The sequence below is a fragment of the Miniopterus schreibersii genome (genome assembly GCF_964146895.1).
Source record: "Miniopterus schreibersii genome assembly, chromosome: 6".
In the NCBI taxonomy this organism is placed as follows: Eukaryota; Metazoa; Chordata; class Mammalia; order Chiroptera; family Miniopteridae; genus Miniopterus; species Miniopterus schreibersii.
The window spans coordinates 22,716,566-22,730,212 of NC_138107.1; the positions used below are offsets into that span (position 1 = coordinate 22,716,566).

Sequence of the window (13,647 nt, forward strand, 5' to 3'; positions counted from 1 at the left end):
GCTATTGGATTAAGGGGGGATTCCCATAAAACAGGTAATTATTGCATTGAGTCTTAAAGACAAAAAAGGGTTATTTCATAGGAAAAAGAAATGGAGCACCTACTAGTGACTGTACAGCAAATGCTCAGAGGTACAAGGCAGCATGGAACATTTGGGAAACTATAAATGCTTGAGGACCTCCAGATTGCACATGTTGGAGAGTATGAGAGTCATGCTATGAGGGACCATCCAAAGGATGAAGCAGAGAAATGGCAGCACTAGAATAGTGTGTTAGGTAATTTAGGTCATGTAAAGAACCTATCTGAATAGATGAAACTGGAGGCAGACTGATTAATGAGTTGGGCAAATAATCTAAATGAGAGTCAATGAATTATGCATGAGTGGATATGGGAGAGTGAAGTTCAGGATAGAAAAGACATCTACGACAAATCCAAGGTTTCTAGTTTGGGCGCCTATGTCAATGGTGGAATTGCTGATCAAATAGGGTGGTCCACCAGGGAGTGTAACTAGGAGGACAACATTAGAGATATTATAGTCTGGAAGTGTGTTTGGAACATTTTGGTGGGGGTAACAGCATCTATAACTAGAATAGTAGAAAATAATGGGATTGAATTATACCTTTGAGAACCATTGGTCTAGAGATATTAGTTAAAACCATGAGAGTACATGGAATTAACCACAGAGAATGTGTAAAATGAAAATGGGAAAAGTATAAGGGCAGAACCTAAGCTAAAAATATACATTAAGAGAAGAGTAAGAGTATCCTGGGAAGGATTCTGAGTGGTCAAAAATATCAAGTGAATAAGTAAGAAGGGCAGTGGAAGAGAGTGTTACCAAAGGAAGGGGGAGTTTCAAGAACAAAATGACAAAAATGCCCAATGATAAAAGTAGGCAAGATGAAGTCTTAAAACGATTAAATTTGATGTTATGAAAACCATCAGGACATTTTAAATAGTAGTTTCAATGGAGTCATGGTCACAAAAATAAATTATAAGTTAAGAAATAATTAGGCAGTAAGAAAGAAAGCAAATACAGATTATTCATTCAAGAATCTTATATAGGAGAAATACAAATGTGAAGCTAGAGGGGAGATTATGATCCATTCCAAGCTTGTAATGATTCCATTACATTTTATTTTCCATAATTATGCTCTTCATCATTAATAACTTAGATTTGAAGTAAGTAACTGCTGTACTGTAATATCGCAAACTTGCTTCTCTTGTTCTGTGACTGTCCTTATGTAAGCCATGGGGCTGTGCTCAGAAAATGAACCCACTTCCCAGAACACTGACTGCGCAAACCTGAGAGAGCAGTGCCTAAGGGATGCGACCCGATGCGAGCAGGCCTGGAGACGCATGGAAGATGCCTGCACTGTTCCAGGTAAAACAGATTGTTTCAGGTACCTTCAAATGATTTCCTTTTACTGAGATAAGAAGAGGATTGGATATTTTATTTCACTATCTGAGGAACTTAGTTTTGCTCTAAATACTTTACTCAAATGTGATATTAGAGTGATTCCCCTGCAATTGTTTATTAGTGAATTGTAATTATAAAATGGTATTCTTAAATCACTCAAGGGTCCTAATGCATTTACACCATGGGCAGCGTTATGCAAGATTTCAGCCTATCTTTTTTTTTTTTTTTACTTATCTCATTATGTATAATGTTTCAATTATCCATATGCTTCTCAGAAGCATGACAACAGATTTTCAAGTAAAATGTTCGTATTAATGTCGATGATAAAGTAGGGAAAAATAATGTTTGTGATGATCAAAGGCATTATTATTTATTTTTAAGTGTATAATATGCATTCTACCTTCTTGCAACACATATACGCTATTTTGCAATCCAACTGTATCAAGAACATGTTAAAATCTATTATGATTTTTAACTTGTCCTACATCCCAAACATTTGAGGGGAGGTCCAAAGGGTAGAGCACGTGAAGATCAGAGAGTCACTGTTATTTACTTAAAAGAAAAAAAAGTTCTAAATATATCAAGTAGCTGAATAAACATTGAGTGAGAGCATTATAGGAAGACTCCATTTACTAAAAGTAGATAAACTGATTATATAGTGGAACATTGCCCTAATATTATGATAAAACTTTTCAAAAAATCATATTCTAACATGATCATTTTATCATCCTGTATAATGAACATTATTAGACAATAAAACCTAATCAACTATATTCCCCATGACTCACTTTATAGCTCCATCCATTTCAGCAAGAGTAAGTTCTATACAGCTCGTAACCCTTGCCTATTGGTGTGTGCTTCCCCTGCCTCCCAAAAGATGCCAGGTGGCGTGGGTTGGCTTAAGAGGCAGCAACCTGTAATTCTAACAGTGCCAGTGCTCACAGTCCTCACCAGCGGAGCTGCAGGAATTACACAGCATGCAGAGGAAGGGGAGAGATTTCCTTCTCTTTCCTGCCCTTGAAGGGAGCGTACAGGGGCTGATCATACTCCAAAGAAAGTCACAGCTCTCTAATCCAAACATTCTCATTACTGTTTAGGAAAAGATTTTCAAAGGCATAATTTGCTCACAGTGACCTGTGTTTTTAAGTGAGAATAGAGGATAATGACAAAAAACAATCTATTTGTTTTAATGATGAAGCTCCTTGTTATATTTTATATGGCAATTTATAATATCACATTCAGTGTGTCATGAATTAGAGCATGTTTATTTATTTCCGTAAGCAAATAGCAGCAAATTTCAATGTTTGCATAATTATCCCAGGCATGAAGCTGAAATAGAAATATTCTCAAATACACAAATAAAATGATCTCAAGTAGTTTTATTCAGAAAAATGCAAAGAAAAAAAACAAGAAAGACAATTGTTAGGTGGATGAATATGGCTTTTTAAATTAAAACAGAAAATGAGTTAGTAGTAATTATGAAAGACTCATTATTTAATAATGTTTATTGAGTGCTTTCTAAGTGTCAAGACCACTTCATTTCCCGTGATAATTTTAGAGCCACCTACACATCTCTTGTTATAATCTTAGAATGACATGTAAAATAAAATAGCAGATTAAGACAAAATAGTTAATGAAATAGCTAAACTGACAAAAGAACTAAGGTTACAGAGCATCTGGTCAGGTCACATAAGGGCAGCTGTGATTATTAGTGAAGACCAAGTATTGGCAGTCTAAGTGTTGACAAAGCTATTTTAAACATGGAAAATTTGTAATTTATTTTAGAAAATAAATATTGGGGAAAAACAACAGTAAAATATATTTTTTTTGTTAAAAAGTTACTTATATGAATATTGTGCAGCAACCCCAGAAAAATCTTACTATAATAATGCATTATTCAAACCTGGCCAGATGGCTCAGTTGGTTGGAGCATTGGTCCATGCACCGAGGGGTTTTGGGTTCAATTCCCAGTCAGCACACATACCTGGGTTGCTGGTTTGATCCCCCACTGGGGTGGCTAAGGGAGGCAACCGATCAATGTTTCTCTCTTATGTTGATGCTTCTCTCTCTAAAATAAAAACAAACAAACATATCCTTGGGCAAGGATTATATAAAATAATAATAATATAATGAATTATTCAGATTAATATGTTAAAATTATTGGGTAAAGTTATATTCACATTAATATCTGGAGTGCTGTATGTTTGACTGTGAAATACAGGAAACCTCTGCAAGATGAAGGAGTCAGCAAGCTGTAACCTGAGCGTTCAATCCTTAGTGGAAAGCAATTTCCAACTTAAAGATTGTCTATGCACTGATGACCTCTACTGCACTGCTAACAAATTGCTTGGGAAAAAATGCATCAATGAATCAGGTAATACATTGTTATATGGAATATTTAGAGTCATGCAAAAGAAAAGTACAATTTCAAAATTAATCACATCTATGTAATTTTATTACCTTTTTAATAATTTGATTGTCTCCATGCAATTTAAGACTCTGTGAGTTGTAGATTTCCATATGTGTGTAACATATTTCTGTAATTACACTGAAGTAGTGGTAATCAAACTTGTCTGCGTATGTCCATAAGGGTAGATACAGATTTACCAAGGGATATGTGACATCAAAGAGTTCTACAGCAATCGATTTCCAGATCCTCAATGTGCCTATGTCCCGTCTCTGAAAAGGGGTGAGCTTGCGAATGTATCCTTTGTCATACCGAGAGTTCTCGCCTCTTCTCTCACAATCAACCTTCTCCTGCTTACAAGAGATAAGCTTTCCTCTCATCTATCTTGAGTGGTCCCACTGCCCAACTCCTCCAATCATGCCTGGTGACCTCATTCAACAATTTTCTGTTCCATAATTTTGCCTTTACCAGAATTTCATGTGAAGGGAAGTATATAGCATGTAGCCTTTGGAGCCTGATTTCTTCTATTTGAGATTCATCATTGGTTCATGTATAATTTTGTTCCCTTTTTTGAGGAGTAGAATTCCAGTGTCTGGTGAGACCACAGGTTGGTTAACCATTAAGAGTCACTTGTATTGTTTCCAGGTTTTCAGAGATATAAATAAAGCTGTTATAAATATTCACAGGTAAGAACTGCATAAATATAAGTTTTTAATTTCTCTTGGGTAAGGAATTGTTGGGCCATATGATAAAGTGTATGTTTAACTTTTAGAAAAAGATTCCACACAATATTTCAAATTTGATAGAACCATCAGTATATAAAAGCACTAGTTGCCCCACATTCTCAGAGCACATGAGTTTTCCTGATACTTTTACATATTTTGTGGCCCTATGCTGCGGTTTTAATTTGTACTTAAAAAATAACACTGACCATATTTTCACGGGCCTATATGCCATCTCTCTATATAATTTGTAAAGTGTCTCTTCAAATTTTTGCCCATTTAAAAATTTATTATGTATAAAGCACAAATATATATATATATATATATATATATGTATGTATATATGTATATGTATATATGTAGTTCCTAGATAGATATACAGAATACCTGTGAAATTAGATTTTCACAAGAAAGTAGGGGAATTATGAAAAAAACTCTCTAAAAAGGCTTAACGGGGAAATAATGTAAAAGTTTGAGAAACACTTTAGTATAGGTACCAATCATCATCAAAATATAATGAAAAGACAAAAGTAAATGATAAGGAAGGACACATATTTTTAAAATTCCCATTATGTGATTATACAAACTATGAAAAAAGTGTTTTATATCTCAATTTTTAACAATTCAAGATTGTCAAAGCACTGTGGAAATATTTTTTAATTGTTTTTGAAAGGTTATAGATGTTGGAATATGTATAAAAGATGTGTCTATCTTCTCTTCAGAAAACATATTCAAAGGTCATAGGTTAATTTTTTTCACTTCTTTTACTTTATTCATAGGAAAATTAGCCCTGTCCTCAGATTTGGCTTCACAGTCAAATGTCACACAATGGCTCCATCAGAAAGATCCATCACTAATGGTTGAAAAAACAAGGGACTGTGTCATAGCAGCAAAAATCTGCCAGGAATCTGAACATTGCACTTTGTTGTATGAGAATTTTAAGAAAACCTGTGGGAGGGAATCGGAACAATGCAAGACCCTTGATGGAAGCCACCTGTGTGCAGCATTAAGCAAAAGTCTGAAGGAAACGACCTTGGGGAATTGTCAATGCAACGACCCTTCAAGAGTAGAGTGCATGGAAATTTGGAGAAGTTTGTTTGAAGACAGTTGTATACAGGCTGCTCAAATGAATCAAGTTCCAGCCTTCAGTGAAGACTATGAAGATGGATTTAACCAAGGCATTGTTTCCGGTTGGTATTCAAAAGAATTTAGGAACATTAAGTATAATCACAAATATGAGTTAATTAAACAATATTTAATTTCTGATTCCAGCTTTTTCACTTCTGCCTGTGTTTCTCCCAGGAAATTAAAATGTTAAAAAGAATACTATGACTATGTCTAAAAGTGATAATGAAGAAAGAAGCAAATGCTAAAAGGTTTTAGCAAAATGTTAAATTCATTCATTTATTGAATAAATACTTATGAGACATGTATAATGTGCTACGTCCTGTGCAACAGGATTAGAAAACAAAACAAAACAAAATCTCCCCGTCCTCCATAGAAGGAGCTTATTGATTTTTAGAGGATTTTAGAAATTAAAAAATAGATCAAAGCGCTAAGTGATAATGACTTATTTAGTTAATAAATATTTCTTTTGAGTGCCTTCTGTGCCCTAGGCCTATTCTAAGATGGGATAAAGCAGTAAACAAAAACCCCTGGAAGCAAACTCTGAGACAGAGGTTTGCACATAGATAATGTACTGGGCTTAGGTCTCAGGAACAAAATCAAAAAGGAAGACAGGAAAATAGGTTTGGGTAGAGGGAGAAGCTAAAATGCAATATAATGGCTGTAGTGAATTTAGTTGATTCCACAGCAAACTTGGACCTGGAGTGGCATTTCAGAAATATCACACCCATTGAGGCAAGGGAGCTGATCCTTGAACCCCTCAAAGGGATTAGTCCTTACATCTGAGCTGTCCCTTGGGTAAGTCTGTTATCTTGGGTGTTACAACTTTCTTTGGATGAGGGCAATGCCAGGAAAAGGACCAGTGTGACCCAACACCCAAAATACTCCCAGCAGCTGGGGATGTTTGTACCTGGATCATCACAGGGGGGATCTAAGTAGTGAGCCACAGCATCCAGTATGGGGACAAAGAGGAAATTAACAGGATAAGTGATTTTAAGACATATATCTTAAACACTATAAATGCTAAGGAGAAAACCAATATAGGTAGGGGGCAAAAGAGGTCTGAGTGGGTGGTTTGTAATTTTATTAGGATGGCCAGAAAGTTGTTTTGAAAAGTTGATGTTTAGTAAAGATTGAACGTGGCAAGGGAATGAGTCCAGTGGGTGTCTAGGTAAAGAGCGTTTAAGGCAGAAGAAACAGTTATGTGAAGGTCCTGAGCTGGGAATATTGAGGTGGATGGTTGAGGAAAAGCAAAGAGAACACAGCTGGAGTTGAGAGAGCAAGGAAGAGAGGTGTAGGAGATGAGATCTGATGTAAAACCGGGGAGAGCCCTGGCCAGTGGGGCACAGTGGTTAGAGCGCCCGCCCATGTACCAAAGGGTCACGGGTTTGATTCTGGTCAAACGTACCTGGGTTGCAGGTTCAATCCTCTTACCCTGATGTTTCTCTTCCCCCTCCACCCTCCTCTCCTCCATTCTCTCTAAAAAATCAATGGAAAAAAATATCTTCAGGTGAGAATTAACAACAACAACAAAAATGGGACAAGATCATGAAGGGCATTGCAGGTCATTTCAAAACTATTGACTCTACTCTGAGTGATACTGGAAACCTCTGTCTATTTCCTGCCAGGCTGTGGAGGCTCCATGGCAGGGACTGCCGATTCGTGTCTTTGGTATGGTACCTGATACATAGTAGGAACTCAACCAATGCTTCTTGAATGAATAATTACATGACCACGGAGTTTACTTCCATCCATAAGATCCTCCAATTCTATAATTGTAATTCCCAAGAACTCCGAGAAGCTAAAATAATGAGAGGTGGAAATAGTCTTCAAATTGCATTTCAATCTAATTAAGACCCTACTGGGAAGAGGTTTTTTTCTGGATCCGACAATATTCCCTCTGTTTTTTCTCCCCAGACAGATTCTTTGTTTACTTCAGTGCACATGGCCTAGTCGTTAGCATTTGTTTAAACCTTCCAGTAACTGAATCCTCGCAGCAGGGCTGTTGAACTCACTCGAACGATATTTCTGGGGTTTATTTTTCTTCATCTGTTCCTCACTAATTTTGAGTATCAAGGGTTAAAGAAGTGTTACATGAGCTTGTATGTATTTTTGTTTAATTCTTCATTTCTAAACGTAACCCACATTCTCCTATTAAATTTAGAGAATTGCTCACTAATGAAACTCTTTGTTTTCTTTTTAGATAACATAAAAGAGGATAATAAATTCAAGTGGAATCTAACTACTCTTCCCTCTCATGGTAATGTTTATAATTTATCATTTTGATCAGCATTCTACAAACTGGCAATATAATTTAAAATGTAGTTACTAGGTGCCTTAAATATGTTTCAATACAAAATAAAGTGTGATGCTCCTCAATATTTGAATGTTACAAAGTGCAACAATATCTTTGCGTTTCTTACACTAATGTATCAAAGCAAGCGATTTGCCCTTTTGTCATCTATTTCCTGTAATGCTGAGGAATACTTTACAATGAAAACCAAAGACTAGATCTTGGTTAAATTTTGTGGATATTTTGATCACATAAATTGAATTGTTCCAGGCCAACTGTTTCTGTGTATATGTGTGTGTGTGTTGGGGGCGAGGGGTATTCACATGTGCCTCTGTTTTCTAGAATATGAGCATCTTTATATCTTAGAATAACTATATGGAGCCTTTAGTTGAGATTTTCCTCCCAAATAAAAAGTGCATCAGAATAAGAATCATTTTGATTTGAGCCAATGAACTTATCATAAGCTGTACAGCTGAAATGAAATTTCTGAAGATTTATTGTTTACATTTGAGAAACTTGGACTCGAGGATTTTTTCTTCAGCTCAGCTTTGGCCCTGCACACTTCCCATCTCTTCTGGATCACAATACGTGTCCAGTAGAGATGAAGGATGATTCCAATAGTCCACTACTCGGGTCTCAGTAAATTCATAGTCACTCTAAAAAGAAAGGAAATGTTTGCTCAAAATAGAACATCGCTCCAAAGTTGTGTTTTGCTCGTAGACGTCTCACTGTGTTTTGCAGATTCTGTAAAGACAGCTTTATGTTTACATTGTCATGACCTGGGCATGTCATTGCTTTCAGGAATGAAAGGGATCCGGTCCTGTTTGGAAGTGGCAGAGACGTGTGTAGGGGATGTGGTCTGTAATACACAGTTGGCCCTGTACCTTAAAGCTTGCTCAGCAAATGGAAATCTGTGTGATGTGAAACACTGCCAAGCAGCCATACGGTTCTTCTATCAAAATATGCCTTTTAATATTGCCCAGATGTTGGCTTTTTGTGACTGTGCTCCATCTGATATACCTTGTCAGCAGTCCAAAGAAGCTCTTCACAGCAAGCCATGTGCAGTGAACACAGTTCCACCCCCCACTTGCCTCAATGTAATTCACAGCTGCCGAAATGATGAATTATGCAGGTGAGTAAAAACACGCATACCTTACTTTCTTATTTCGGCACCTTATTTGTTACAGTCCAGTCCTAACACTTGATCTCATTACATTAGCTGGAGTTCCCACCATTATCCAACATGATGTAAACAAAGCCAGACAATTCATTTTTTGAATCTGTGGTACATGTGTAGTATCCTTTTTTGAAATTCAAATGCAGAACATGTTTGGAATTAAAAAAAAAAATCAATATGTCAGGATTTGGTCACCATAAAATAGCATTATTGAAATTATATATTCAAATTAGGTAATGAGTAATGAATTAGGGTAATAAGCCTGTCTTGAACGTCAGCTTTTAATTTGCCTTTTGGTATAATCATATAGGTCTGTTAAATATCATAGAATTTTGACATGGTGATTCTTCAAACGTCAAAATAAATCCTTTCTGTCTTAGACTGAAGATCAGGGAGGAGAAATAGCCTGACTACAGTTTGGATACCCCCAGCACACCAATACTACTCTTCCCAACGTCATACCTTTGAGTCTAAGGGGGATAATGTTAGTCATTTGTTTATGCAAAAAAGTTTTATCAGGCACCTAGTCCTCAGTGTACAAGAGACAAAGATGCCTGCCCTGTGGAGCTTATATTTTAGTGGGAGAGACAGGCAATACATAAGAAAAATGCATATTATATTTTACTCTATTGTAAGGTAATGAGTGCTCTGGAGATTAACAACTTCAGCAGAAAAACAGAAAAAGGGAGGGGGTTGTGTATGGGCAGAAAGCATAGTGATGTAAATGGGGTGGCCCCAGTAGAGGGCATTTACCAGCGTTGAAGAAGTGAGGGAGGTAATGAGCCTCTCTCAGTAAATACCCAAAAGAAGAGATACTAAACAGGCCAGCTGGTTCTGAGGAACAAATGTGTGTGGCCTGTTAAAAAAGCAACGAGGGCAGAGAGTTCAATGGGAGAGCCATGGAGAAGCAGTTAGAGCTCTAACTGCAGGGGGTGGGGCCTAGATCACCCAGGGCCTTGAGGGGCGCCAATAACTTCGGTCTTTACTCCAAGTCACGTGGAGAAGTACTGGGGGGGTTGAGCAGAGGTACGAAGGATCTGGCTCACTTGTTAAAACTTCAACTCTAGCTGCTAGTTGAGACTAGACTGTACTTTTGCAGATAACTACCCCTGGGAACCATAACTCTAATCCAACTCTGTGGCTATTTCTTTTCCTCACCGTGGTCATTAACACATTTCTGTGTATATTGAAGATGAATTTATCTTTTGTGTGGTAGAAAATCCGCAATCAAGTGGGCTACCTTGGACAAGAGTAAGAAGATAGAGGAGAAAAGGAAAATACTAAATAAATTCGATGAGTCCAAACTACTTGTAATAGTGATGTCACATGTTGAAGGAGCGTGAATTAACAAGTGTTAAATTGTATAATTTTTAAATTCTTCATTTGTTTCTTTTTTGGGTAATTCTTTATATTAATTCATTTGCCTGATGCCTTCTATCAGGGGCCGTTTTATTTCATTTTATTTAAATGAATAAAACTCCATATACTGCAAATTCACGTAAAGGTCAAGATAAACATTTGTGTGGAGAAGTAGCTCAGTGTGCGATAGCTCAGGGTAAGATCTGTCAATGTGTCACCTTGTTTCAACCACAGCAAATTAACTAAAAGATTTAATGATAACTTTCTGAAGAGGCTGGTTCTTGGTGAACTACCTTCTCTGGTCTTGTCAAAAGATAACTGTCGACTATCTTAACTCCTTTACTCTGTCATTCTAACTTGAAAAAGTTGCTTCAGATCTTGTAAACATTTGTCAGAAAAGACAAATGCCTCCCTATAACACACATTCAATAAGATAAAGGGTAAAGATCTGAAGAGAATTCTAGGACATTGACATATTTTTTGCTTCAACTTATATAGAATGCAAAAGTTCTTAAAGTTTTATTTGAGGATTCTGTCATGAAAATATTTATCAGCTATTTTAAGGTTTATTAATAACTTTTCTTGAGTTAAAAATAATGTTAATGGTAAAAATATTTTATAATGCAATTTAGAATTTTCAAACTCATTTCTATCCCCCAAATTCCTTTTTTGTCAAATATTGTATTTCATTGATTCGAAGATGTAAATTTTTTACAATTTTAATATCCCTCACATGTTTGGGTTGAGTCTTAAGCTCAATCACAAGAAAACATTTATTAAATTATAACAATAATCTTATTGCCAACAAGTGATTTCAGTTGTAATAAAGTAATGATAACTCCTACATTCAATGAAATATGATAAAAATGTTTGATTATACTATTTTTCTCATATTACAAATAGAATATTACCATTTATCAATTATCTATCATCTGCCTATACTAACAATGAAACCGAACAACATTTTAAGCAGCCAGGGGACGCCTGTTGCTGTTGTTGTTTAAATCAATCCCTATAAGAATACTACATGTCTATGTAGATGGGCACCCAGCTTTGCCTGATACCACTGCAAGGGCCCTAGATGTGCAATCACATTATCCTAAAATATTTGCATTCAACCTTCAAAGAATGAATCTAAGCTTACCTATTAAATATTTTAATGGCAAGTCACTGGATCTACTGTTACAGTCCTTGAGAAGTCCTGTGATGGATTCTGAAGCATACACTCTTAAAATAAACTCACCTTGGCATTGACACCTTCTCCAGTTGACTGATACATTTGTTGGTAACTCCGCCAGGACTCCTGGGATTCACCACCTCTCTAAAGTAGTGCAGGGTCCGCAACATAAGAGGCACTTAAACATTGTTATATGTTTTCTTCCATTTTTAAGTAATTTTCACTTAATTTTTATAATTCATTGACATACATATACATGTCTTCTCTTATGTAATTTCTATCTTTCATAGATTAGTTTAGAGTAAGGACTGTGTGTCTTCAATTTATTTTCACCGTGTGCAAATAGTCCCTGAATGAATACTTTATAGAAGTAATGGAAATATTATACAATATTAGTAGTCAAGGTGAAAAGACAAATCTTGTCATTTTCTCAAGCAAATTTTGCCTTAGGGAGATTTCCAGCATTTATAGTAAATTATCATTAATGTAATTCAGATGGAAAAAATCTCCAAAAGAAAAACCATTTCTTCAGTGAGAATATTAAGCCCTTTATCACTTCCTTTATTAGCTGAAAAGCCTGTACATGGGGCAAAGGAGAGCACTTGGGGTTGAAAATACAGCTTCTGTCCCTGTTCCAGATGCTTCAATACATGATAGGTTTTGAAACTCCTTTATTTATTTGAAGAAAAAAAAAAGAAATTAATATAAAGACTATATTTTAATTAATTTTGTCCAATACAGATACTCACTAGAAGGTGAGATTATGTTTTTCCAATTATAAATGTTTAGGAACATACAGAAACTTATAATGCATTTATGAACTCAAGAAAGTAATAAAAAAATCATTTGCTTAGAAAAAATTCTAACTACTTTTTCTTATTGTCGACAGTACTATAGATATCCTCCATTTTCCTCCCCTTTGCTCCCCTCCACCCAGCCCCTGCCCCACCCCAGGCCTTTACCACACTATTGTCTGTTTCCATGGGCTATGCATATATGTATAGAAGTTCTTTGGTTAATCTCTTCCCCAACCCCCCTCCACTCTGAGATCTGTCAGCCTGTTCCAAGCATTCTTGCCTCAGCACCTATTTTGTTCATCACTTTATTTTGTTTATTAGATTCCACATATAAGTGATATCATGTTATATTTGTCTGTCTCTGCCTGGCTTATTTTGCTTAGCATAATACTCTCCAGGTCCCTCCATGCTGTCGCAAAGAGTAAGAGATCCTTCTTCTTTACAGCTGCATAGTATTTCATGGTGTAAATGAACCACAGCTTTTTTATCCACTCACCTACTGATGGGCACTTGGGCTGTTTCCAGATCTTAGCTATTGTGAATAATGCTTCTATAAGCATAGGAGTGGATATATTCTTTCTGATTAGTGTTTCAGGATCCTTAAGATATATTCCTAGAAGTGGGATCACAGGGTCAAATGGCACTTCCATTTTTAATTTTTTGAGCAAACTCCATACTGTTTTCCATAGTGGCTGCTTCAGTCTGCATTCCCACCCAACAGTACACTAGGGTGCCCTTTTCTCTACAATCTGGCCAACACTTGCTTGTTGATTTATTGATGGCAGCCATTCTGGCAGGTGTGAGGTGATGCCTCATTATAGTTTTAATTTGCATCTCTCTGATAATTAGTGTTGAGCATCTTTTCATATGTCTCTTGGCCATCTGTATGTCCTCTTTGGAGAAGCGTCTATTCAGGTCCTTTGCCTATTTTTAAATTGGATTGTTTGCCTTCTGGTGTTGAGTTATATAAGTTCTTTATAGATTTTTGGAAATTAACACCTTATCAGATGTATCATTAGCAAATATGTTCTCCCATACAGTGGATTCCCTTTTCATTTTGATGATGGTTTCTAAAGCTGTGCAGAAGCTTTTTAGTTTGATGTAGTCCCACTTGTTTATTTTTTCCTTCATTTCTCTCACCATAGGAGCTATATTGACAAAAATTCTGCTATGT

General features: G+C 36.2%; 1 protein-coding gene across 1 annotated transcript in view; it reads left to right on the top strand.

The window, feature by feature from the left end:
* GFRAL (GDNF family receptor alpha like) overlaps positions 1–13,647 on the top strand; it is a gene marked incomplete at both ends in the record, with an annotated part of 48,018 nt that overhangs the window by 2,700 nt on the left and 31,671 nt on the right. The window contains 4 exons of the mRNA XM_081140615.1: positions 1,246–1,380; positions 3,638–3,790; positions 7,874–7,930; positions 8,765–9,095. Coding sequence (XP_080996741.1) covers positions 1,246–1,380; positions 3,638–3,790; positions 7,874–7,930; positions 8,765–9,095 — 676 coding nt within the window. The remainder of the gene's footprint in view (positions 1–1,245; positions 1,381–3,637; positions 3,791–7,873; positions 7,931–8,764; positions 9,096–13,647) is intronic.